This window comes from Barbus barbus, assembly GCF_936440315.1.
Source record: "Barbus barbus genome assembly, chromosome: 9".
Classification (NCBI taxonomy): Eukaryota; Metazoa; Chordata; class Actinopteri; order Cypriniformes; family Cyprinidae; genus Barbus; species Barbus barbus.
Window position 1 is genome coordinate 3,579,787 of NC_136737.1, and position 27,212 is coordinate 3,606,998.

Below are 27,212 nucleotides of genomic sequence, written 5' to 3' on the forward strand. Positions count from 1 at the left end.
GACCTTTTCAATAATCAAAAACACAAATTCATCATATTTATGCATTGTTATATCTTTTATTCTATAATATCAATAATCAAATATAGAAATTATTTCTTTAGAACACATCAATAACTTAATATATACTAATTTAGTGATAAATAAAACTTTATTTGACAATATTAGTCATTTGAATGCATTGTTAAAATATTAGCATAATATTTATTATCAAATATATTGACCTTTTTGTTTTATTTTATTAATAATCAAAAACATTTACATTTAGTAAATTTTACATTTGTTTAATAATAAATTAATGGTAATGTTGCGTCGATTTGGATGAAAGCATCTGCTAAATGACTAAATGTAATGCACTAATATTAATAATCAAATACACAAATATGCATATAGTAATTATATATACTCTATTCCATAAAAGTAATGATCAAATATTACATGTATTGTAGTACAACAATGTAATAATATATATATATGTACTTATATATAATATATTAAATATAATACATAATCATATAGATTTTATCTTCTCATTTTAATATTTAAATGAGGCACAAACTGAATATTCAAAAGCGTGTTGAACCCACGTGACTGTGCTGTAACCCGGAAGTACTGTGAGTGGCTCTCGTGTGTGTGAACAGCGCTGAGTGTGAGTTGTTTTTGAGCTTTTCCTCCTGTAAGATCACACGTGCTTTACACCTGACACTTTAAACACGTGACTCTACTTCTCTACTGTCTCGATCGATAGTTACAGTACATGATTATACATATTAGCGAGTCAGAAAGACTGTAATGGAGTGTTTAACTCTCTCAGTGGCAGCGATGCGCGTGCTGAATTAGATGGACGCGTCAGAGGAGCGCGATGATGACGCGGACCTGCGGGCTCAGGTGAGTCGGTCACGTGGTGTGTGTGTGTGTGTGTGTGTGTGTGTGCATGTTTATGTGGTTTATGAGGACACAAATTTGTATAATGACATGGGTATGACAGAGGTATTACAATATGAAGGTGGTTAATGGAAACACAATGTGTGTGTGTGTGTGTGTGTGTGTGTGTGTGTGTGTGTGTGTGTCAGATCGAGGAGATCGAGGCGCTGTCCTCCATCTATGCGGAGGAGTGGTGTGTGATCGATGAAGCGGCCAGAGTTTTCTGCATCAGGGTCTCGGATGACTCTCAGCAGCCCAAACTAACGCTCTGTTTACAGGTGTGACGTCACAGAGCAGACTTATCAATGTGCTACATCTGACCCTGGACCACAAAACCACTCATAAGGGGTCCAGTTTTTGAAATTGAGATGTACATAAAATCTGAAAGCTGAATAAATAAGCTTCTCATTGATGTATGCTTTGTTAGGATAGGACAATATTAGAAAATCTGGAATCTGAGGGAGCAAAAAAACAAAATATTGAGAAAATCACCTTTAAAGTTGTCCAAATGAAGTTCTTAGCAATGCATATTACATATCAAAAATAAAGTTTTGATATATTTACAGTAGTAATTTTACTAAATATCTTAACAGAACATGATCTTTACTTAATATCCTAATGATTTTTGGCATAAAAGAAAAATGTATAATTTTGACCCATACTATGTATTGTTGGCTATTGCTCCAGCGACTTAAGACTGGTTTTGTGCTCCAGGGTCACAGTTGTGTTTCTGAATGTTTAATGTGTGTTTCTGTTTGAAGATCATCCTTCCTCCAGATTACCCGAGCTCAGCGCCGCCGATATATCAGATCAAGTAACGCTATGTCTGATTGCTTTCATGAACTGAATTTGTGTTTTGTGAACTGAATATGATATTTGATTGGCATGTTGTTTCGTCCTGACAGCGCTGGCTGGCTCAGAGGAGCAGACCGAATGAGTCTGTCCAACAGTTTAGAGGAGCTGTATGTGTGAGTATGTGTGTCAGTGTAATATATACAGCAGTCATGTGAGTCTACAGAGACACGGTGTTATGAATATATATATATATATGTGTGTGTGTGTGTATAATATATGATATATATATATATATATATATATATTTTCAGTATTATGTGGTCATTTAGAATGTTAATATATATTACATATATGTTTATATATATATCCATAATAGTAATGATCAAATATGTAATGTATCTATTGTCAATAATTAGATGCGCGTCATGTTTATGAGTGAGTTTCTTGTATGCAGGGAGAATACAGGGGAGAGTATTCTGTATCTGTGGGTGGAGAAAATAAGAGAATTCCTCGTAGAAAAATCACAAAGTGCAGGTAAGAACTAATGTAGCTTGTGCTGAATTAGCCTGGATGGGCCTGATTAGTACTGAAAGTGCTTTTCTGAAGCAATAACCGTGCTGATGTGGGGTTACAGTAGGGGGCAGTAGACGGTCACACAGTGTGTCTTTTACTGAAATGTGATGTGAGAGGCCTTTATTATGCAAGACTGATGCATATCTAGGGACTGTATAAATAGGTTTGTCATGGGAGAGAAATTAGATGCTGAAGTCAGTAATGAACATGATTCTGTTCACAAATACACGTGAGGTATTAGACTTCGAGTCGTTATTGGACTTCCCCATCTTTATTTTTAATGTGGTATGTGAATGCATTCAGTGTCTTTGGCATTGCATGGCTCATAAAGCAAATGTTGATTTAGATGCATATTATGCTGCTTTGCTGAGTGAAACTTTTCAGCTTTGTATTCTGCAGAACTTACAGAAAGTAAAACCAGACAGGGACACTGTTTTTTCCAGACAGTATGAGCGTCTTCTCATTACAGACACAGACTGCGGAGCGTTTGTGCTTTTAGATTTTGTCACAGCACCAGAGACGCTCCTTCTGTGATCTAATTGCCCTCTGTTTTAAAGCCCTACTAGGGTTTTGTTGTGTTGTTTTGAGCGCCACGCAGGAAGCGCGCTGATTTTTGTATAAAGTGAACTGTGGAAAGCAGGAGAATTGGAGTCAGGAGGGGAATCATGCTGTCATTTATTCCCTCCGGCTTTTAGGGAACACGGCGTTCCACTGGCAGATGGAAATTACACATGACCGTCTCTGCATCCAGATGCAAAAACAAAAAAGCATAGGTACTTGACGTAGAGAAATCAAGCAAATGTTCAGGTCTGCCCTTTGAAAAGAATAGAAGGCATACAGTGTTCTCTGCGGAAATATACAGGAAGGAGGCACAATTGCACGGGGCCTGCCGGCAATCAGGTACACGGCCTGTTATTAACCTAGAAGTAATAGACCCTTCAGCTCACGGAAAGCAGCCTCTTTTGATTGTTGGAAACTGGTAGGTGGAGAGCAGCATCTCAATAACCAAAGAAGTTATAAAAAACTCCAATCCAATCCAAATGGCTTGGATTGGATTTCAGAACATACTAGATCTCAGAAACATACTACACTCTACGGACGTGTGTGACCGTTGCGCTCGAGTGTTTTGCCGCATCTCGCACGTAAGTGGTGCGTTAAATAATTGAAACTTTTACACGCAGTGCCGCTCTTCAGTGTCAGCTCCAAAACTGTGGACCAATCAAAAGACCCTGGAGCAAGCGTTGCAAGCTTTATTTACAGTAGCAGGTTGGTATGGTAACTTTTGTTTTTGACGGCAATATGGCAGTATGCGCTATTTTTAAAAAAACATTCCTGGTTTCGCATGACGATATTTAAAATGTATTTTGTTTGCAAGAAATACTGGTTATTTTCTACTTTTTACATTTTTTTTTTTTTTTTTTACAATAAAATTGAAATGTGACTTTTTTCATAAGACGTCTTAATTTCAAGCAAGCTTTAATTTCAATTGTTCGTTGCAAATAGTTTGTTTCCATCAATTATTTTAAAATCCCAAGATAAGAAATGCACTCTTTCGTTAGAAAAAAAATTACAGTACAAACCTTTAATGAACTATGAGGGTAAATAAATAAATAAAATCATCCAATAATCGTAATCAAGGTAAAGTGTTAATTAATGGACAATTAATGGAGGTTTTGGTTTTAGGTAATACTGTCCGTCCCTAATCCCAAGCAATTTATTATATCACAAAAGAAGATGTTTTGAAAAATGTTGGTGTTTATCCCATTAATATAATGAAAGTCAATGGGGTCCAAAGTTGGTTGGTTCCCAACGTTCTACAAAATATAGCTTGCGCTTTTATCAAATTCAGCTTCCAAATGGGAATATCCAAAGCAGTTGATCACACATGTGACCCTGGAGCACAGAACCAGTCTTAAGTCTGGTTTTGTGCTCCAGGGTCACATATCACAAAAAATCTATTTTGACAAATGTTGCCGTGTTTATTCTGTTCATACAATGAAAGTCAATGGGTTCCAGAGTCATTTTGAAGGTTAAACTGTGGTTGTGGTAAATACTTGTCAACATCAGATTACTTTTACGTTCATGCATTTGGTAGATGCTTTTATTAAATGCATTCAAGGTACACATTGTGTCAGTTCTTGCTTTCATTGGGAGTCGAACCCATGACCTTGTTATTGTAAGCTTCATAGTCTGCTTGTTTGAGCTACAGGAAGATTCAAGTCAGTGCGCTGAAGTCATGATAAAAATAAGGAGGTTGACAGGACCTCACCTGACTGGATAATATCCAATAATGTCCAATCTCTGGATGGCACGTTCACACTTTTTCCCAGCATTTTGAAATTCTTGTGAATCGCCACACAATGCAAAACGTTGGGATGCTTTTCACTTGAGTGGCCCAGTCGCTCGTTCCCGTGTCATTTCTCCTCATTGTCTGCCTCAAATCTCTCTTGCCTTTGAACATAATGTTTGCCAGAATTATTGCACGCCGGATATTGGATCCATGCCTTTGATCTAGCCATCTCGATAAAGACGAATTGTTTGGATGAACACAGCAGCCTGCCGCAGCGAAGGTAGATGGTTTTTTTAAGAGCGCTCTTTCTCCCTCCTGTCACAGACCTCAGTGTTGAGGAGATCTAGTCGTAATCGATGAAAAGACTTGTGCTGCCTTGACAGAACCTGTTAATCTTTTTCACCAGGGCTCTAAAAGTTCCATGAGGTCAGTGGCAAGAATTGACCCTGATGGGTTTTGACACTCGTTTTCTCGGCTCTTCTTGGAAGGTGGAGAAAATCTTTTTTTTTTACCTTTTTAAAAAGAGGGAATTTGCTTTGTTAGCTTGGGTCGATAACGCTTTTTTTCCCAAAAGTAGAGTTAATAGAGTGTAGACATGTTTATCTGTTGCATAAAGGTGCTGTAGGCATTTTTCTGCCACTATTACTTGAAAGCTCACAAGGTGTCCTGAGAAATCACGCTCCATGACAGCCCCTGATTCCTTAAAGCGCAAAAATTGGCTGTGCTTTTTATTTTTGCCTCAATCAAAAATGTGTAGGTAGTCGATGCCTGTCAATCATTTTTGCATGTTCGGGATTGGCTGATTTGGTTGGGAGGGAGACAATTTTGTGAGGAGGCCACGTCTGCAAGTGGTGAGGGTTTTTTTTGGTCTTTTTACACATAATTTCCTGTCATTTGCCAGTTTCATGATCTCCCATCATATAGGAACTTCTCATTAGTATCCCATAATAAGCTCGTAATTGCAACGTTTAAGTCTTTGATTGGTAGTTCTGTCTGTCAGTAGCATGCTAAAAATATGATATGTAGATGGAAAAAATGATTGCAATCGACAAATAACGTCAACTAGTTATCAATGCTACTTGTTGCTTGTTGCTCCATACTAGTACGAGCAGTATGCATTACTCTAGGGTTAACTGTCAGACGATAGTCCACTTCCAAACACCGCCGTACGAATCCTTAAAAGCTATTGTTTTTGAAGACAGCTCTCCCACGCCTTTCGCTGAATGTGATAATTGCGACTGAAATTATGTATGGATGTCAACGGTTTTAATATGCAAATGAGTTTCCATGAATGGCGCGCTCAAGAGGGAAATGGAGCTCCAACTGAATGGAGGGGAGAAAATGGAAATGGGCGCGTGACTAGCCGTCCTGTTTCTTAGCCAAGTCCCATTAATTATTTTAAGTCTCGCCTTGCCACGAGGTCTTCGTAAGGTGCCACACTCCATAAACTCAGATGTAGAAAGAAGGACACTCAATTACAGCCGTGCGGGTTGGTGAAAATATCAGATCTTGCTTCGTTAGAACCCTTTAATAGACACAAAATTGCATGTTTGTAAGACGTAACAAAGTTCAAGTGATAAGTCTTGAGAAGAAGTGCAGGTTTACTGTCAAACGGTTCAAGGTGACAAAATGAAACGGCGGTAATCAGGATGCAATCACAGCGCTAGTGGGCCTCAACACACCTTCTGATTTGACCTTCACCCATCAGTAAGCGTTCTGCACGTTGAGTCTTGACATCCTATCAGGACACCTGGATACGAGACGCATCCCTGCTGACAAAATCAATCTCAAGGTGCAGTGCAGATGGTGATCCACTGCATGAGCGCCTACTAGAAACCCATCAGGGCAGAAACTGTGTGACCTCAGGCAGTTTAAAGCCATTTTCTGTGCACTTTCATTGTTGTTGTTGGTTAAAGGATAAGTTTACCAATTTTCATCCAGCTTTGTATTGTCACGATGTCTGTAGTAGGTGAAAATGACCTGTGTCGTCTTTCTCCTGCACCCAGATATCAGTGTTTATTTGTCAGCAGAAGTCTCTAGGATGCAAAAAGCATAATTTGGATCGACTTCTTAAGGAGAAACCGGATATGATGTTGCCAAATAATGAGTTTTTACATCGATCTGTTTTTCTACATTACTCTCTGCGCACCTTTTGGTTCTTCATTAGGCCGTTGTCATTGTGACACAATCAGAACTTTGTTGGAGGCCTGTGATTTCCAAACTCTGTCTCAAATTGTAGTATGCACCAAGTTTCAGTTAGATTAGCTTGTCTTTCAGAGTAACCAGTGCCCAGAACCCTCTAAAAGCAATAGATGACTAACTAGAAACCAGCTAACCACCGTAAATAGTGTTTTTGGCAGGGATTTTACACGGGTCCCATGAAATCAAGTTCTGATGTAAGTAGCGTGTGCAGATATAAAAAGATTTGGCAAAGAGCCTGCATTCAGCATGTCAAGCAAATTGGAAGCAATTGATGACATGTCCTACGGAGAATCTGTTTTTTTTAATGATTCATTAGTGTTTTGAAGAAACGAACACCAAAGTTAAATCAAGCCCTTGATTACGTGTTTTGAGCATCTGTTTCGTTCGAACTTGATTTCCTTTGTTTTCAAATGAACGTTTCGGCTTTGACGACTCCGTGTGCGATTCCGAAACCCCATTGTTTCGCTGTGATGTGCTCAGTGTGCGTGCAGTTGTTTCTTTTTTGTAGTGCGAATATTACATTAGCGATGCTAATTTGTTCCCCCCACACGTTTTGGTAAACAAACAGGCCTAAATACACCCGGCTCCCAATACACGGCTCTCGTGCTTGACGGTGACGTCAGTTCGGAAAAAGTAACTTAATCTAATATCAAACTTCAGAGGGAAGGTAATTAGCGTCTTTCCTCATCAACTGAATGATTACAGGCCTAATACTCGACGGTGTCATGAAAAGTGCCGCCTCTCTTCGCAACATCAGCTCTGTTTTTACAGTAATTATGCAGATGAGATGCTAGTTACAGCAGGTTGTGTGGTGAAGGCCCCTCAGAGAGATCAAAAGGTTGTGTTTTTTTCATATTTCCGCGGGGCATGAATATTCACGTCTGACACTGAGAGGTGGGGGCGGTTGAGGAGAAATGGAAAGCAGTCAAAGGTCGTTAAAGCTTTGCAACCAGTTTAATTTTTTGACGAGCTATAATTAAATTCCCAAATTGAAAGCCAAGCACAGTTTCAGAGGTTTTTTCTGTTGAGGTCCCTCAGGTGTTTGTTTAGAGATGAGTTTGAGGTTAATTTTGTGGTCAGAAGGGTTGTAATATGTGCTTAACTATTCAGACCAGGGTATGGCAACAGTCATGGAAAACCTGGAAGCGTTAGGGAATTTGAAAAGTGTGATTTCCAGACATGGAATAATCTTTGAAATCCTTGAAGTCACTGAAATTTCAAGGTACTTGGGAACTCAGAAAACCAAGTCTCCCATTGAGATGTGTTCAGATCTCAGGATGTTTTTGACATTTGTACGTTGACATTTAATTTCAACCACTTGAACTTTCATAAACTGGTCTACTTGCCATATTTCAGTGTATAGGAAGATATTTTAAAGAGGTTTATTTGGTTTGATGTTGAGCGTCAGCATTATGATCAAGCAGAAATCTCTGCCAACCGTCACATAATGCAATTAATATTCATCATCTGAGCCACATCTGGCACAGTTTGTGTGCTGAACAAACTTCCTGAGGACACAAGATGTGAACAACTGATGAGAAGAAAATAAGTCTTCAGCAAAAATAAGCACTTTTTTTTTAATTCAGAGCTTTAGGTCTAATCATTGAACTTAGCGTTTAAGCTTTCAAATAGTGTCTCATATGAATGTCAACTAGGTATTTAAAACCATGTCGTGCTTCTGAAGAGAGGCTGATGAGATTCATAATGTCTTCCTCCCACTTTTCCCATTGTTCTGACGCCCCTGATGCCAAGACCTGGTACCTGACAGGGCATACAAATGAAAATCATCCCTAGCAATCTCCGAAAAGGGATTTTGAAACGTTTTGAGCCTCTATGACCATGAAAATGGAAGCGTCAAGGACATTCCTTGGTCGAATGTGTGGGAAAGCTGTTTTTATCACTGAATCTTAATGCCGTACTTCAGAACAGCTGGAACGGCTGATTGCGACTTCATTTAGTTCTCATTTCAAGATTCCAGATGACACATGGAAAACGACTGCCAGTGATTTGAGTCCGAATGTGTCGTCTTTTGCATATACTCTTAAAAATAGGTCCCAGAAAGGGGTATTTGCAGTGATGCCATAGAAGAACCATTTTGGGTTCCCAAAGAACCTTGCAATGGACGGTTCTTTAAAGATCCATTTTTCTTAGTTTGAAGAACATATAACGTTTTCCACTATAAAGAAACGTTTGTCCAATGGAGAGTTTCCATGGGTGGTAAAGGTTCTCCATTGAACCACAGACACTAATAAAGAGTTTTTTTTTGTGTGTAAATTGTTGCATTCAGTTTATGTTCAACTGCTGTTGTTTAATGATTGAGGCTCTTTGGGATGTTTCCATGCATTATTTATGTTAGTTGCTTTGAAATCTTGATGAAAGTGTGCTTGGACCCTTCAAATTATATTATGGGGTAATTCAGTGCAAGTATGTGTTGTTTCAAAAGAGACGTTAAGGACTATTTGCATTCAAGTATATTTGATGATTAATTAAAGAAATTTGAGAGAGAATGTCACTGACCTTTCTTTATTTACATCTTGAGCAATGCATATTTTAATCATTATGTATAATTTTCTTAGAGCATATTGCATTGTGTGTCCTTGGCGTCCTTTGTAGACTGCTGATTGACTGAAATGTGCAATGGTCTGTTAAATTATTAGTTTCCACCACAATTCATTGGTCTGTGCATTTATCTCTGTTTTTAGATGGACCAGAAATGGGTAAGACGGTGACAACAGAGGAAGAAGGTCATGACTACGATGAGGACGATCTTCCAGACTACAGCATGCTAAAACTCGCCAACCAATCAGCTCAGCTCTTCTCCAGTGCTTCTGATGGTATGTTCAGAAGGTACACTCCAAAGGAATTCCTAAAGTGAGAAAGACTGGGTTTGTGCCGAATGAGAGGGGACATGTATAGCCTAGAGCATTTCACAAAGGCTAGGTTCACTTTCGCCATAAAGTTTAAAATAAATGTTGTTTATAGTGAATGCCCCAATAAATTTTGTTTTATATTTCCGATTTAGTTGCCGAAAACTCAGTCCACTCTGCGTGCTTTGCTTCTCAGCTTGACAGTGAATGTTTAACATTATATTAATTGCATTCATACTTCGTAGACAGCCTTAATTTCTAACTGCATTCTACTCTCTGTTGTCTGGACGTTGTGTGTTATCGGCATTTTGCATCGGAGCACTTTTATGAGTACGCGTACAGTAGCATAGTATCGGGCCCGATATCAGTATCGGTATCAGTACAATCCGTCGATTATCTTGTATTTGTACGCACAGGACAACTTCTCGCAAAACTTTGACTCACAAAACGCACATGAATTTGTTCTAAATCTCGTTCTAATGTTAATGAATTTGGAGTATTCTAAATGAGCGACTGCATGCCCGAGGTTTACGAAAAAATCTTGAGTTCGTCAGTCTCAACAAACATATGATACTCTCTAAAGATGACTCTTTGCATGTGCTTGCTGTGTACATTTTTCTGTGAAGTTAGAACACATTTTAGTATGAAAGTTAATGGTGAATCATGATTTGCTCGTGAAAACAATGCACAGATTTCAATTTATGCGTATACTAGGGCCCTCTGGCTACCAGTATTTTTGCCAAACCATCCTATTTTGGGGTAAAATCGGAAAAAGTAATACCTCATATAATACCAGACATATAATAATCCAGCTTCTTTCCAGTGTAGAGAAGTTTACAGGAGTTTTTTGTTGTTATTTTGTTGCATAAAACACCATCAGAACCGAGTCGAAAACCGTGGTTGAAAAAAAACAAGGAATATACTGAACCATGGGCTATCTGTATTGTTGCATCCCTAGCGTATACATGCTTAGTAAATGAGACCTATTGTTCATGACTTGTTTTATTTTATCAACACGAAATTGATTAGATCATGAAAAGTGGGAAGTTCTACAAGCACTTGAGCTTTGAGAAAGTAAATAGGGTCAGTTTTGGCTTTAAAACTCCTTTCAAAGCACCGATGACAGGCACGTCTTGTGTAAAGCGATCCCAGTTAATTAGTCATTAGTGGCTCGCCAGTCATTCAAAGGACTGCTTTTATTTGCTTTTGTTGTTTGTTTTTTGTTGTAGATGAAGAGTTGCCACTGATTAAACATGGGGAGACAATCACGGATAGACGGAGCACGTTCCAGCCTCATTTAGCTGCGGTGGTGACTCCTAAACAGGTGTGAGTCATTACCCATGTTCCCTGTATCAGACTCTGTGTGCCAACTAAACCATTTTTCTTGCCAAAGATATCAGGCCTGAAGAATCTGTGTATAATAACAGCCGTCATTGTTTCACATATCAGCACTTGACACTGTTTTTGAAACGCCGATCACTCCGGTCTCTAGTGCCCTCGGCATGCTCTTGGCTCTTTTCAACTTCTGGAGCTCACTGTTGAGTCCCTCCCCCGTGTTTCGGTGCAAACAGACACTTGACGTGTCACAGAAGCGTCGCCGTTCACCGTGCCCAGCTGGATGCATGGCGTATGACTCACACACACCTGCCTCTGACGCGACGGCTCTTGCCGCATTATTACAGGCTGAGTCTAAACCTCTCTTCACCAAACTTCATTGTCTTCCACGCTCGTGCGAGTCGTTTTGACCGAACACTGACTGCACAGGTGTTGGCATTGTGCGTCAGTTACAACGCACCTGATACTGCGAATGTTGCACGACAGAAGAGCGGCCGTCTTGAATGACACTCTGCCCTTAACTAAGACGTTGACATTTCCACCACTTGTTCATACATAAACCAATTTCCTTTGTGTGATTGTCAGTTTGAAGCCAAACTCTGACTGTTTACGTGCTCAGCCTTCCGCCGGCTTTATATGAAGCACACAGTGGGTTTATTAACCCATACAGCTGGGGTTTTTAAGTGCTGGAGTGTATACTGAACTGTTAAATAGAGGTAGATGTGTTTACATTTTGTCTACTTTGTAATTCTGGGTGGTCGCTAGGACGGTGCGACATGGTTACTAGGGTGTTCTGGGTGTTTTTAAGCATTTGGCTATGCAGTTACCAGGGCATTCTGGGTGGTTTTTAGTAAGCTGCTATGCAGTTACTGAGGTGGTGTTTTTATTTTTTTGCATGTTGCTATGCAGTTACTAGGTGTTGTTTTTTACATGTTGCTATGCAGTTATACTAGGGTATAGTTTTTATATGTTACTATGCAGTTGCTAGGATGTTCTTGATGCTTTTTAATAAGTTGCGGTGCAGTTACTAGGGTGTTGTTTTTAGCATGTTGCAATGCAGTTGCTAGGGTGTTCTGGGTGTTTTTTGCATGTTGCTATGCAGTTGCTAGGGTGTTCTGGTTTTTTTTGCATGTTGCTATGCAGTTGCTAGGGTGTTCTGGGTGGTTTTAGCTTGTTGCTATGTAGTTACTAGGATGTCATGGGTGTAGCTTGTTGCTATGCAGTTACTTGAGTGTTTTTTTAGTAAGTTGCTATGTAGTTATACTAGGGTATAGTTTTTATGTTACTATGCAGTTGCTAGGATGTTCTTGATGCTTTTTAATAAGTTGCGGTGCAGTTACTAGGGTGTTGTTTTTAGCATGTTGCAATGCAGTTGCTAGGGTGTTCTGGGTGTTTTTTGCGTGTTGCTAGGATGTTTTTTGTATGTTGCTATGCAGTTGCTAGGGTGTTCTGGGTGGTTTTAGCTTGTTGCTATGTAGTTACTAGGATGTCATGGGTGTAGCTTGTTGCTATGCAGTTACTTGGGTGTTTTTTTAGTAAGTTGCTATGCAGTTATACTAGGGTATAGTTTTTATATGTTACTATGCAGTTGCTAGGATGTTCTTGATGCTTTTTAATAAGTTGCGGTGCAGTTACTAGGGTGTTGTTTTTAGCATGTTGCAATGCAGTTGCTAGGGTGTTCTGGGTGTTTTTTGCATGTTGCTAGGGTGTTTTTTGCATGTTGCTAGGGTGTTCTGGGTGGTTTTAGCTTGTTGCTATGTAGTTACTAGGATGTCATGGGTGTAGCTTGTTGCTATGCAGTTACTTGGGTGTTTTTTTTTAGTAAGTTGCTATGCAGTTATACTAGGGTATAGTTTTTATATGTTACTATGCAGTTGCTAGGATGTTCTTGATGCTTTTTAATAAGTTGTGGTGCAGTTACTAGGGTGTTGTTTTTAGCATGTTGCAATGCAGTTGCTAGGGTGTTCTGGGTGTTTTTTGCATGTTGCTAGGGTGTTTTTTGCATGTTGTTATGCAGTTGCTAGGGTGTTCTGGGTGTTTTTTGCATGTTGCTAGGGTGTTCTGGGTGTTTTTTGCATGTTGCTATGCAGTTACTAGGGTGTTCTGGGTGGTTTTAGCTTGTTGCTATGTAGTTACTAGGATGTTATGGGTGTAGCTTGTTGCTATGCAGTTACTTGGGTTAAATGTAATTTTTAAAGGTGTTTTTTGCATTAAAAAGTGAATTTAAAACTAGTTTCCTGATCAGTCCCTCAGTGCTGCTTAGCTGGGCTAGTCAAGATATTTTTTATGAATATTCAAACTTCTCTGCTTACTCCATTCGAGCATTTAGATCAAAAAACAACAATTGTTTTTACTGTCTAACCCTTTTTTACACTTTGAGGAAATCAGTCGGTGAATAACTTATTGTTTTCATTTCAAATGAAGATGAAACATGTACCTTAAAGTTCTTGAAAATCTCTTTTTGCTGAGTGGAGAGGCACGAGGCGTAATTATGTCTCAATTTCAAGTTAATCTCTCACACCGTATTTTGTTCACATTGTAAGTGTGGTGAGCGCTGAATCTTGTTCTTTTCTTTAATGCCGCGTCTTTATGCGCAGGTGTGTTTAAAGCATTTGCAGTTACGAACCTGAGATGATTTTCAGTATAATACAGCTAATGCAAATGAGGAGCTTTATAAAAACTCGTTTGAAATCCCCCAGACAAGTGAGGAATTAAATTACAGTTCTTTGGTGAAATTAGATGTTTCAGACAGACCGAGTGCTTGATTAACGTCATCTGCTGTAGATGTGTTTACTCATTCTGATGGGAGTGCATTAATATCATTTTTTTTCTCTTATCATTTCTTAATTTCTGTCTTTTTCTGATGAGCTTTTTCCATTATCTTTCACTCTCAGGGCTCCAAAATGGATGTTTTTATTCATGTGGCTAGCTTAAAATTAGCTTCATCCATGCCGTAACTTTACTAAAGTCAAGAATACACTACACAACCGGACAAGTCAGTGCTAGCTGACGAAAGTCAGAGCCAGTCTGTAGATTTGCGTTTACAGATTTAATAGAAAATCAAAAACTTGGATTGTTTAGCATCAGACTCTGATTCTATCCAGTCTGATTCCTCAAACATGTTTGATATTTTGAGCTGATTTCCAGAAGATCACTCTTGTCACATGAGAAAACATGTAAAAGTCTAGTTTGTGGTGTTGTCGCCCTCCTCATATAAACCATATGGATTCTTGGTTGACAATCAACAATGTTATGGTGCATTGGACCTGCAGTGCTATACAGACGCCCTGAAGCGGACTGAACAACCTTATCAGTCTGAAATTAGCTAGACAAGCTTGATATAAAATCAATGGATATGTTTAGTTCAGCCGAACAGCTGAGAGGGTCTGTCTGAGTGCATTAGACGCACTCTTCGAATTGTTCCATACAAACAAGGCCACGAGAAAGGGAGGAAAAGCATCCGCAGGTATATCTCTTAGTCACTTTGTAGTTCTATTGGGATTTCAGAGGCCATTTTGATGCTTTTTGATCTTTGATATTATGTTATCAGCAGGAACTTCAAAGTTTGGCCGTGCTCTAATTTCCATAAAAGGTTAGTGTTGACAGAAGTTTGTAAATGAGTTTGTCTATGAACCCAAGACGCCAGACTCTGGCGGGAACGCGCACCTGTTGTGTTCAGCATCTTCTCAAGCTATAGAGCTCAAAACATTTAATTAGATTTCCGTCCCACACAAAGACGTTTTCACAATAGCCCGACACAAAACCCAAAGCAGCCTCCGAGGAAATATCAACGGGGTTTTTACGTTTTAGAGGATGCTGCTTTGTGTTTCCTGCTATTTGGTTTAGATCAGCACTGATAAAAAGGCAACATTTGCACACAGCATTCAAAAGATATCTCATTAGCCTCAGCCCGACACAGGTGTTCACGACGAGAGTATTAGCCGGAGAGAAAACAGATGAATCGCACTGATAGGGGCTCCAATTCGTGATGACTCTTTCTTTAGGGGAGCGCGCCGCCGTACATATTCATTAGCATTGAGCTTGCGGTTTTGGTCACATGGTCACATTTGTCTGCCGTTCTTTGGCTTCAATAAGGTCCAACTCTGCAGTGCGAGAAAGCACTCTGGACCTATTTTTGACTCTCTTTCTTGGTAAATAATGGAGGGACACTCAGCGCAAATTGGCTGAAACCCATTTTGATGGACAGAAACCACTAGCAGAGTCCTTCCCAAGGGTCTTACAGCAAATATTTGAAGTCCTTGGTGTTGTGTACAAAACAGATTTAAACTCAATATCTGGTCGCTCTCGCCCAGCTGGTTATTTTAGCAAAGACAGATATTGCCTGGTAATATCCGCTGTGAACATTGTGTGAGTGCGTTATTTCAGGGATATGTCGCTTCTTTCATAAGCACCTAAACCTGTCCGTCACTGACGATTTCTAAGCAAAGCTGTTGACATACGGTGTTTATGGTGAATTAAATGTAATTCTCTTTCTCTGTTGAACTCACGGTTGGGTGTAGTGTTAGATCAGGAAGCATTTTGTAAAACAAAGCCCAGATTTGGCTTAATAACACCCAGCAATATTCCAGTTTTTGGTTCACGCTGGAAGGCCAAAATCAGGCAATCAGAGCAGGAATGTTTGCGGGTAAAACTGAAAATGCGTATCGTAATTGATGCTTCCCCAGACGGAGATGTAGAATTGGTCACACAAGAGTTACCCATGTATATTTATTCAAAGAAGATTTGCCTTTATGATTAGCATATTAATAGACTATTTCAAAAGACGTTTCTCCTGGAAAACATTAGACTTTTTTTAGCAAACATGAATTTTGAAATATTGTTTGTTTGTAAACATAACATCATTCAATTATTTTGTGCAATTCATGGACGTATTGCTATTAATGCATATAAATTGTATTCTTGCGTTTGTCGTGAATATAGCTTTTGATATGGCATAAAATTAAAATTTCTCCAGATGGCATCCAGTTTTGATATTGATGTTTCACATTTTCTGCAATCAATCTTTTTTTCTTCCATGATATATACCTATAATATACTTGATTTTGGACCAATCAGATTTCACTGTGGGCAGGGCCTAAAATAATAAGAATCGAAATTTCCAACCAATTATAGCGCTGGATATCAAGTAGTCGAGTACAAATGCCATCTACTGGTAAGATAATTGCTAGTGAATTTCACAAGTTGCTCATTAAATTAAACACGAAATTTTGAAGTAGAAAAACTGTAGTAGTAATTTCTCATAAAACTTTTTTTTTAATATATATATATATATATATAAGTAGGATAAATCTAAAAAAATATTTAAATAATAAGGTTACAACCTTTCCTCTAAAGTGTCGCACATTTATCTACTGATTGCAATATTTCAACTGAAATGCTTTCGTATTTGAATAAATGTATCATTTATCTTGCTTGCAGCAGGCTTGTATTTATGTAGGTTGTGAGTTTTAGGTTGCTGTGAATAAATATTTCATAGTCGTACCGTATGCTCGGATTCATCCACGAGTTGTTTACGGCCGAACCTGTTGTGGCAGGAATTGGTCGGCGTCGCAGTAATAATAAGTTGCGCTTCAAGTCTGCTCGTGTCCTTTCAAACAGTGTTTTATTAGCGTCAGTATGTTATGCGCACACCCATCTAACACATACGTTCTCCAGATGATTTTTAACCCAGCCTGCAGTCCTTTAAAGACGAGCAGGGACTGAGAAGTAAGCCTGTGCTGGTGAATGTGTTCATGTGTTGCATCACTGTGAAATGTTCTGTTGCTTACAGCCTCTTTCCAGCAGTTTTAGTTATATTTTTTATATTCTGACGGCAGGTATGTTGGAACAGTATCTGGTTTGGTATGCACATAGGTTTCCATGCTTATATATATTTATCTACTTGCAGGTTCAAAGGGTTCTGAATCATTTATATGAAAACAAGAAGATCGCAAGTGCCACTCACAATATCTATGCATACAGGTATTTCTGTTTTAATTCATTATAAAGATTTGCAGTTGTTAGGCAAACAGTAATATGTATGCATTCTTTCCATTCAGACTCCATTCAGTGCTTTTGTACATAATTGGTTTTATTTCTACCATAGATGTGCATTTTGTAGTTCATGCGGCATTTTTCTAAGATACTTAAATGAAAGCTATCTCCCATTGAGTTGCATTAGTCAATGCTCGTTGTAGTATTTGTATACTTTGACATGAAGACTGTAACGTAGGTGCGTGACGTGTGTGTGTGTGTGTGTGTGAGCGCAGCAGCGGGGTTCTTCAGGACATGATCAGTGACATACAGTAGGGGTGGAGTGGCTGAGATTAAACCGCAGGTGATATTGACATTCAGCATGTTCCTGAAGCCCCTGGAGTACGAGGAGAGCTGAGAGCTGAGATATTTGTTTGAGATATAAAACCATTCACAAGTATGTTTTTTTTTTTTCCGTTGCGCTAAACTGATCAAAAGCGACAGTAAAGACATTAATGATGTCACAAAAGATTTCTATTTCAAATAAATTGTGTCCTTTTGAACTTTCTATTCATCAAATAATCCTGAAAAATAAAATGTTTCACAGTTTCCACAAAAACGCAGTGATTTCTGAAGGATCATGTGACACTGAAGACTGTGGAAAATTCAGCGCTGCATCAGAAATAAATACAATTTGAATTCACATAGAAAACGGCTATTTTAAATTGTAAAAAGATTTCACAGTATTATCATTTTTACTGTATTTTTGACCAAATGAATGAAAAATGTCATTATTTCAGACTTTTAATCAGTACTATACAACAAAACCGCATGCTATTTTTAAACAAACCTCTAATTTGTGCTAATGATGAATCCAATGTCGACGACCTTAGAAATCCTGATTAAACAGTCTTTTTCTTCTTTTTTAACTGTTACTGTACATTTGATCTGGTGAGGTCTTGTTGTTTTATCCAAACTTAGAGCTGTGCACTTTGTGATTTAGCACCGATTGGCCGCTTTGTTCACACCAGATACCCAAAGAAAGCGTTCAAACTCCCGTCATTCCCGTCTCTGACACGCACCAGGAGCCATATGTGCTGAAAGGTCTCTCTGGGCAGCGCCGCGTCTCTTGGCTGTTAGCAAAGTGACTGTCAACACTGTGCTCATCTGCTGCTGCCTTTCATTCCCAACAACCATTCCCCAAATGATGGACCTTGTGCGCTCCACACCGAAAACCCCTCAGCGGGCGTCCCGATTTCCCACACTCCTCCCTGTGCCTGATATTACGCCGCATCCAAATCCTCGTCCAATTTTGCTCTGAAATACACCCACGACTACAAAACCCCAGACGTGGCGTAATGCGAGAGCGTAAGCGTAAGACCGTCGTGATGGGCAGTTTTTGTAAGAGTGGCCCCTGAGGGTCCGCAGGGCAAAGAGCTGTGATTTGATTTTTTACGTTTACTTAAGAATGCCTTCATGTTTCCATCAGGATCTACTGTGAGGATAAAAACTCATTCCTGCAGGACTGCGAGGACGACGGAGAAACCGCAGCGGGGGGCCGGCTGCTCCATCTTTTGCAGGTAAACGTGTGTTTGAGTCAGGTGATCATCTGAAATATTGGCTAGTGCATGCTATTCATGATATGGTGATTTACATGTATTTGGATCATGGGTTTTTGAGTTTGTATATTCTGTCTGCTGGGTACATTTTCTCATAATTTATTACTTTGTTTCAATGTATTGTTGGCTATTGCTACAAATATACCCCAGCGACTTCAGACTGCTTTTGTGCTCCAGGGTCACATGTGTTGTTTAGCATCACTGAATCAACTAAATTTATACTCATTTTTATTATCATTATTTATGCAATATTGAAGTCAAATGTTTTTTCATCTAACACGATGATCTTTTGAGATTTCTCAGCTCAAACTGTCGTGCGATTAATTAGATTTAAAAAATAAAATGAAAAGCTTGACATTTCTAATATTTAGGGCTTTTTTGTAAATCATTTTAATGACAAAAAAGCAAAAGGCATCAAGCTGTGCACGTGTCAAACGTCAATGGCACATTTCAGGCATCTTGTTGCTATGCTGCTGGGATTATCATCCCTCCTCCTGTCCTGAGCCCAATTCTTTTCTTGCAGTGTCAGATAATTGCACGCCGATGTGTCATTCATCCATAATCTTCGCTCTTATCTCCTGTTCTCTGATTAAAAGGCCTCTGAGCGCCGGCATCAACACCCTCCTGTATGAAATACGACATGACACTGTACTTTCATTGAGACCCGACCATAAAACCCATACAGCGTTTCTGTCAATAACCTCCACGGGAAATAAGCCACCGACATTTGTTAAGGAAACGGAGCATGTGTGATGTTGTTTTTCAAATGATATTCTCTCAAGCGTGATTTAGTTTGTTATCATGATTTATGAAGCGTCTTGAGATGATGAACACGTCCTTTCCAGTTTCGCTACACTGTGCAATTATTCCAGAAACAGAAACATTATCTGAGTGAATGTGAAAACTAAATGATTGTGTTGTATGCTGTTATGCACAACATGCTTACATCTGTATGTTTCTTTAAATATACAATTTAATTCTGTATCAGTTTCATATATATGTGTGTGTGTGTGTGTGTGTGTACACAGTGCCTTGCGAAAATATTCATACCCCTTCATTTTTTTCACGTTTTATGTTGCTGCCTTGTTACCTGCTTAATTTTATTAATTATATTGACAAAGCAAAAACAGAATTGTCACAACTTTGTAAATTAATTACAAATAAAACAACTGAAATAAGTACATTACATAAGTATTCATACCCTTAACTAAATATTTAGCTGAAGCACCTTTACAGCCTCAAGTCTTTTTGTTTGATGCGACAAGCTTTGCTCATCAGCATTTGGCTATTCTTCTCCTCGCCTCTTCACCTCTCAAGCTCTGTCAGGTTGGATGGGGGCAGATGCACGTTTTCAGGTTTCTCCAGAAATTTTTGACTGGGTTTAATCCCAGGCTGTGGCTGGGCCACTCAAGGACATTCACAGAGTTGTGTGTAAGCCACTCTTGCTGTGTGCTTAGGTCCATTGTCCTGTTGGAAAGTAAACCTTCTGCCCGTCTGAGGTTCTGAATGCTCTGGATTGGGTTTTCATTAAGGCTATCTCTATATTTTGGTGCATTGAGCTTTTCTTCTATTGTGAGGAGTCCCTCAGTCCCTGCTGCTTAAAAACTGCTCCACAGCACCAGCACACTTTACTTTTGGGATGGTTCTCTGCAGGTGATGATGAGCAGAGCTGGTTCCCTTCAAACATGATGTTTGGAATTGAAGGGTCCTTTTTTTTGCAAATTCCAAGTGTGTTTTCTTTTCTTTAAGAATCTAGAATATGGCCCGTTTGTTGACCTCTTTCTTGATGCATGAATGAAAATACACCAGCGAGCACTAATAGCCATTCACATGAGCTCATTTACCCGATTGGAGTTTGTCCCACTATTTCCTGTTTTGTGAATCTGATGGCATGTATGGAACGACTATTAATAGAGGTGGCGCGTGCAGATGGCTGAGATTTCCCTCCCCTCCGGCTTCAGCCGCGCCGCAGGAAAAAACACATCAAGCCAGGACTATAAAGACACTTGAGAGCTGCCATTCTTCACAAAGAGCATATTTAGTCTATTCTGCGCCTTTGAAGTGACTCCTTTGCTGTGCGGAAACGTTTGCTTCATCGAATGTTTTACTGTTTAAATGAATTCCTAAAAAGCAGTGCTTTCATCTAATACGTTTTGCATAAAGAAGTTGCTTACATGCAACAGGTTTGATGCCAAAGACTGTTGGTTTACATTTAAATGAGAAATCTCACGCTGTATTGGAGGGGCTGTGTGAGCAGCACGCCGTCAACATTATAATCCTGCGGCAAACAGCAGTCGCAGTTTGCCTCAGAAATGTTGAAATGTGTTTTCTTTGGCTTCTGCGCAGATCCTGGATGTGCGTAACGTGCTGGTGGTGGTCTCTCGGTGGTACGGCGGGATCCTGCTGGGCCCCGACCGCTTCAAACACATCAACAACTGTGCCAGGAGCATCCTCATTCAGGAGGGTTACACCGACACTTCAGTAAGAATAAGAACAAACATGCTGGTTATGAATAATACCGTTTAAAGGCTTGTGTCCTGTGCATTTCATCTGCATTCCTTCTGCTGATATAAGGCTTACATTTATTTAATTATAGCTTTGTGTATATTTATATATCATTACATAGATCTAAATATTATATCTTATTTATTATTTGATAATTAAGTATAGATGCATACAAGTGTGTGTATATATATATATATATATATATTTATTATGTATATATATATATATTTATTATGTATATATAAATACATACACAAAATATTTTTTACAAATATTTATATTCTTATATTTTATATTTAACATATAAACATTTTTCATAAATATATACATGAATGCGTTTGTATATATACATATATTATGTAAACAAATGTTTATTTTGGATGCGATTTAATCATTTTACAGCACTAATCTATCTATATATCTATATTTATATAATAATAGTCACATCATTTTTATAAGTAATCCAAATAATTACTGATTAAACATTAGGAAATATATAATAAATATTAATTAAAATAAAGTGTTGTTAATAGAATGCTTATGTTTGTGTATTTTAATATTAATATATTTTATTTAATATTTTAATAATAATATTTAAGCATGGAATTAAAGCTAAATATATATACAATTTATATGTAACTAAATTATGTGTATATATCATTAATTAATATTTATTTATATATACGACAGATGAATACATCTGAATATTAATTAAAATATGAATACACTGATATTAATTAAAATAACTAATTAATAGACAAATGTATACAAAGTAATGTGAATTCATCAATTTTAAAAATCTATTTAATCCACATCAGCAGAATAATGCAGGCATCAAAAACCCAAGCATCATGAAAGTCATATGGTTCTTGTAATATGTTTTTATTAAGTGGAAACCGTTCTGCCAGCTCCTGCATTCACACAAGCCCCCTGTCGACACGTTTGTTTTGTTCTTTCTGAGCTTCGTCTCGCTGCCGCTGTCGAGCATTAAATGTTCACTATTCCATTTTTTGGTTGCGTATGGATAGAAGCTCTCCTCTCGAGTGTCCGCCACTTACTCATCCCACAATCACAGCGATAAGGTCACACAAAAACAAGTTGTGAGGAGATTTGCCGGCATGCGCCTGACTTCTTCCAAGGATTCATTTGTTTGTTGTTTTCTTTCATTTCTGTGCAAATGAGGCCTCGTGCACAGCTGCAGGGCTGCTATGGTTACTCGGATAATAGGGGCGCGTCGTCATATCGCAGACGTGCAATTACACGCATGTGTGATATATGATTGTTTAAGATTTTGCTAGAATTCATTACAGAAAGCTCCAGTCAATTAAAGCAGCATGTGTTTTTCATCACAGCATCCTCGTCCTGAAGCTGGCAGGATTCATGAGCGCCAGCTCAGGCCCTCAGATCATAGTTTGAGACGTGTTTTGAAATTGGTATTCGTCGCGCCGCAAGCCGTAACGGTGATTGGCGTTAAAAGCAGCTCCGCGGTGCACTTTTCTTCTTCCGCTTCTATTTTAAGCCAAGCCAAATTCCTTTGATAATGGACCAAATGAGTCTGTTTCCCAACTCTGCAGCCCCAAAAGATGTTTATATTATACAGCAATCTGCCTGTTAAAGACTACTGGGTCTTTTGTAAAAATACTAATTACTGTAATTTGAGCATTTTGTTAATTACAGTTTTATTTAATGTCACTTTAGAACTATAACACTTAAGTGAGTGCAGAGTCAAAGCTCTGCTTAAGAGATAAATGATCCATGCAATGCTAACCGTATTGAAACTCATTTAGAAACTCGAGTCCATAATTTCCAGCCCGTTTAGCATTGCGTGCATATCGTAGTTCTTTATGTTCACATATTGGCTTCCAGAGGAACGCAGTAATGCGTCTTGGTGATTCTTCACGAAGCGCGTGTTGAATTTGTAGTTTTAGCCGTCTGATTGGAGCCATCAGCTCGTATGGATTTCCTGACACCGTGCATGTCTCAGGCTCAGATGCATCACGCTGTTCTTTCAGGGTGTTGTGTTATCTTCGCAGTTTGAGCTGGCTGACTCATTGTGTTCGCATTCTGTCCACTGCGGCACAAGAGTAATTAACATACAATGCATAATAACGACCACTGCCGCACAGGGTAGCCAGTCACGTGTGGAATAATGAAACCAGACACTCATTTGGACACCATTGGGTCCCTAGAGACACAGTCTAAATAGTAAAAACAGTCAGAGGAATTTTAACAAGCCTTCTTGGTAAAACTGACAGTGACATTATGGCACAGTTGCTTTATATTGCATCAGGGAAATATGTAATATTTGATAAAAGTTATAACTCAGTCTTCCTGTAGCCTGATTGTTAAGGCATGGTGCTAGCAACACAAAAATTGGGTTTCAATTCCAATTCTCAAATATATGCTCACAGGCACCTGTTCACAGGACTATGAAGGAGTTGTTTATTTTCATGGACGACTTTTCTTTTATGAAGGTATTTTACGCACACGTATTTCAACATCAGACCCTTCGGTTTAATCAAGTAAATTTGTAATATGAATGCTTGATTGTATCATTTTTTGATTAGAATCATATAATATTTAATCAAATAGACACTAATCAAACTGATATTTCATTATTAAATAATGAAATATCAGATAATTTAAAATAATACCAAAAAATAAAATATAGCAAAAATATTGTTCCACATTCAGCAAAAGCTTAAAGGGATAGTTCACCCAAAAATGAAAATTAGCCCATGATTTACTCCCCCTCAAGCCATTCTAGGTGTATATGACTTTTTTCTTTCAGACGAATACAATCAGTGTTATATCAAAAAATGTCCTGTCTCTTCCAAGCGTTATAATGGCAGTGAATGGCTGTTGAGATTGTCAAGCCCAAAAAAGTGCGTGCATCCATCATAAACATTGCTCCACACTGCTCTGGTGGGTTAATAAATGCCTCCTGAAGTGAATCGATGCATTTTTGCAAGAAAAATATCCATATTTCAAACTTTATAAACCGTAATCTCTAGCTTCCGCCTACTGTCGTACACGCGTTCACAAGAGAGTGGCGTTCCAGCGATCGACGCAGGCGTAGCAAAAGCTCTGGTGAAAATATGCTAGAACCATGTTTTGTTTACAGCAAAGGAAAACCAGTCTCCTCTTGACTTATATCGAAATCCTACTATATTTTTCCTAACAAATCCTCGTTTTGTACTTCTAATTCATGTTTTTTGTTCTCCTCTTCACTTCCGCATTTGTCACTGGAGCTTATGCTACGCCTACATCCTACGTACTTTATTAACGGAGTTGGGTGGAGCACTTATGATGGATGGATGCACTTTTTTGGGTTTCAAAATCTCGACCTTCATTCACTGCCATTATAAAGCTTGGAAGAGCCAGTTTTTAATAAAACTCAATATTTGTCTGAAAGAAGAAAGTCACATGCACCCAAGTTGGCTTGAGGGGTGAGTAAATCATACTTTTTTCCCCTTTGATCTGGGTTTATGTCTCAAAGTTTGGCTAAAGTAAGTGCTGTGATGGTAAAGAGAATGTGTGCTGGTTAATCAGTTTAAAGTAGGACCTTGTTTGGTTTCTGGTTAGGGACTGTCTGGGAGTGCGGGAGGGGAGCGCGATGGACTCACTCAGATACTGGTGTCATAATATAGGTACACCTGTAAGTGTAAAGGTGTACGAGTGCACATCTATAGATTGAGACATGTGCACAGTCCGGAAGGGATACAATGCATTCTCTAAAGCACTAAGAGCCCTAGAGGCAATTAGTGCATTTGAAGGTATAAATACTGAGAGAATGTGGGACGCTAGAAGTGAGGTTCTAGTCGTGAGCCTTTTCTTTTTTTATTCTTCCCTTTCAGGAGGAAGCGTCCAAACCTGGAGGCAAGAACAAAAGACCTAAGGGCAAGAAGGCAAGATGAAAAACCTTCCTGGAACAGATGAAGACTACGAATGCTGAAAATAAACTGAAAATGCTGTATTAGTGATTTGTAAAATCATTTAGTGTTGTGATGAGGGTTAAACCAATTTAAAGTCATACCAAAAATGGTTTTGTATGCAATTGAGTTTTAATGGTCTTTTGCTACGCATTATGTCACACGAAGTGCTTTGTCTTATGAATAAAGATTTTTATGAATTACAAATTGATTTGCAAATGAGGGTTTGAGGCTTAGGACAAACGAGTGCGACACAGGTAATAAATACCTCTGACATTCATCAGCGACCTTTGATCCTTTTTCCGGTTTAATGACGCTCTAATAATATAATTTGATAAAGCCTGACAGAAGCAATTTGAGCTTTTCAAGGAGTGTCATACCAAAACGGCAAATATCAGAGTGCATGAGATTGTCATTCCCATGTCTGATTGTCAAACGTCTATTATTTAGTCCCTTGGAGAGTCGCTCTCTAATATTGCGTTTTCGCTCATACTTAACCTTTTGAATATTAGATGCTATTTTCACCATTCAAACTTTGCAGGGCCAAAGTCCACCGCCACCTGGTGAGTTTGCAGCGCATGCTAATTGTCCTTAATGAGCTCATGTGAGAATAGCTTGATCATTTTGGCGCATGATGTTCTAATAAGCAGATGCTAGGTCACAGGAGAACCATCTAAATACCAAGTTGGAATTGCAGCCACTTGCGTGATGATTTGGTGGCGTGTCTCAGAAAGCAACTAGTTGGTTTGCGTACTAGCATCCCTGAGTGATTTGAAGTCTCTGCTCAACCTGTGGAGCTCAGGATGGTTCGCGACCGGTGAATTCTTCTGTGGGAATGAGTCATCCAGAAAAGGTACTCGAGTGCTTTTTGACATCTCGCCTTGGTTCCTCTCTTTCTCTAAGGCACACACACATATCGTTGCCGTCTTTCTTCTTAAATACCTTTGGGTCTTTGACATTCTGGCTTCTTTCCTGTCTGCAGCGCTAGTTGTAGCCTTCTCACTTTCATCCTCCCTGCATGCATCTCAGTCTCTCTCCCTGTATTCCCACTCTATTTCCTTTCGATGAATATTAACGCATCTTTTGACTGTCAGCACCTACCCTTTCAGATTCAATGGCTTGCTTCGACTCAAGGGGCATGGCTAAATACTTTGGTGGTATGCCATGTTTTCTATGTACAAGGCTAAATCTGCCTTGCATGCAAAACTATTCGGCACCTCATCTTTGCCCTGAAAAATCTTTTATTTGGTCTACAGAATCATGGCAGCAAATGTGAAAACTGTTCCCAAAGGACGAATCTCAGCTAATATACAGTAGTTTCTGGCAAGGAATCGAGCTTCTCTGCAAATAACAGTGCTGTGCATTGATACATTAAATTGACTAAAACAACTTGCTAATTGTCCATTTGACTACCCAACAGTCTGAAAACATTTTCTCAGGCTTCTCATCTCAACTGTACCCAGCAGATCCCTTTTAATTTGGGCCAGAGTATCACATTAGTGTGGATGGCAAGGAAGTACGCTATATTTGGACAGAAATACTCTTTTTAAAGTGACAAAAATAGATCTGTGACTATGCTAATTGCCAATTAAAGGTCCAAACAGTTCTTGGAAATCTGTTATGGTATGCAAGAATAACTGCGTCTTCTGCAGAAGAACCAAGCTAATTTTTGGTTCAAATAATTGTAATGCTGTTTTAGCAGCCTAAACCATATCTCCAACAAGCCAACCATTTATTTGACCTCATCTTTGCCCTGAGTAATGGACGTCTTTATTTGGTCTACAGAAACATGGCAGCAGATGTGAAAACTGTTTCCCCAAAGAATGACTCTCAAATATAGTTTCTGGCGAGGAATCAAGCTCCTCTGCAAATAACTTTGCAGTGCATAAATAAATGCAATGCTGTGTGCTAATACTTTTTAAGTCGAGACCAGTCTATTTCTGCAGAACAATCAAGCTAATCTTTGGTTCAAATAATTGTTATGCTGTGTTTCGGCAGCCTATATCTCCAACAAGCTATCCATTGATTTTGACTGGACAAATCTCAGTCAGGGCCAGTCTGGCAGCTCAGATCTTTGCCCGGGCTAATGGACGTCTTTATTTGGTCTACAGAATCATGGCAGCAGATCTGAAAACTGTTTCCCCAAAGGACGACTCTCGGCTAATATAGTTTCTCATGAGGAATCAAGCTTCTTTGCAAA

The 27,212-nt window shown here is 38.9% G+C and overlaps 1 protein-coding gene across 5 annotated transcripts; it reads left to right on the top strand.

Annotated features, from left to right (window-relative positions):
- The first annotated feature begins 590 nt into the window (after positions 1-590).
- LOC306875215 (protein IMPACT-B-like) lies at positions 591-25,293 on the top strand. Of its 5 annotated transcripts, none has more exons than XM_079425677.1 (12): positions 591-646; positions 812-885; positions 1,071-1,199; positions 1,683-1,735; positions 1,827-1,889; positions 2,171-2,250; positions 9,484-9,615; positions 10,878-10,972; positions 16,892-16,965; positions 18,446-18,536; positions 20,922-21,056; positions 24,938-25,291. In XM_079425677.1, the coding sequence occupies exons 2-12, from the start codon at positions 838-840 to the stop codon at positions 24,995-24,997; spliced, it is 960 nt and encodes a 319-aa protein (XP_079281803.1). In that variant the 5' UTR covers positions 591-646; positions 812-837; the 3' UTR covers positions 24,998-25,291. The 5 variants fall into 5 exon arrangements, with proteins under 5 accessions (XP_079281803.1, XP_079281806.1, XP_079281804.1 ...); XM_079425678.1 differs by having other exon boundaries at positions 593-673; positions 24,938-25,217; XM_079425679.1 differs by lacking the exon at positions 591-646 and having other exon boundaries at positions 718-885; positions 24,938-25,217.
- The last annotated feature ends 1,919 nt before the right edge of the window (positions 25,294-27,212 follow it).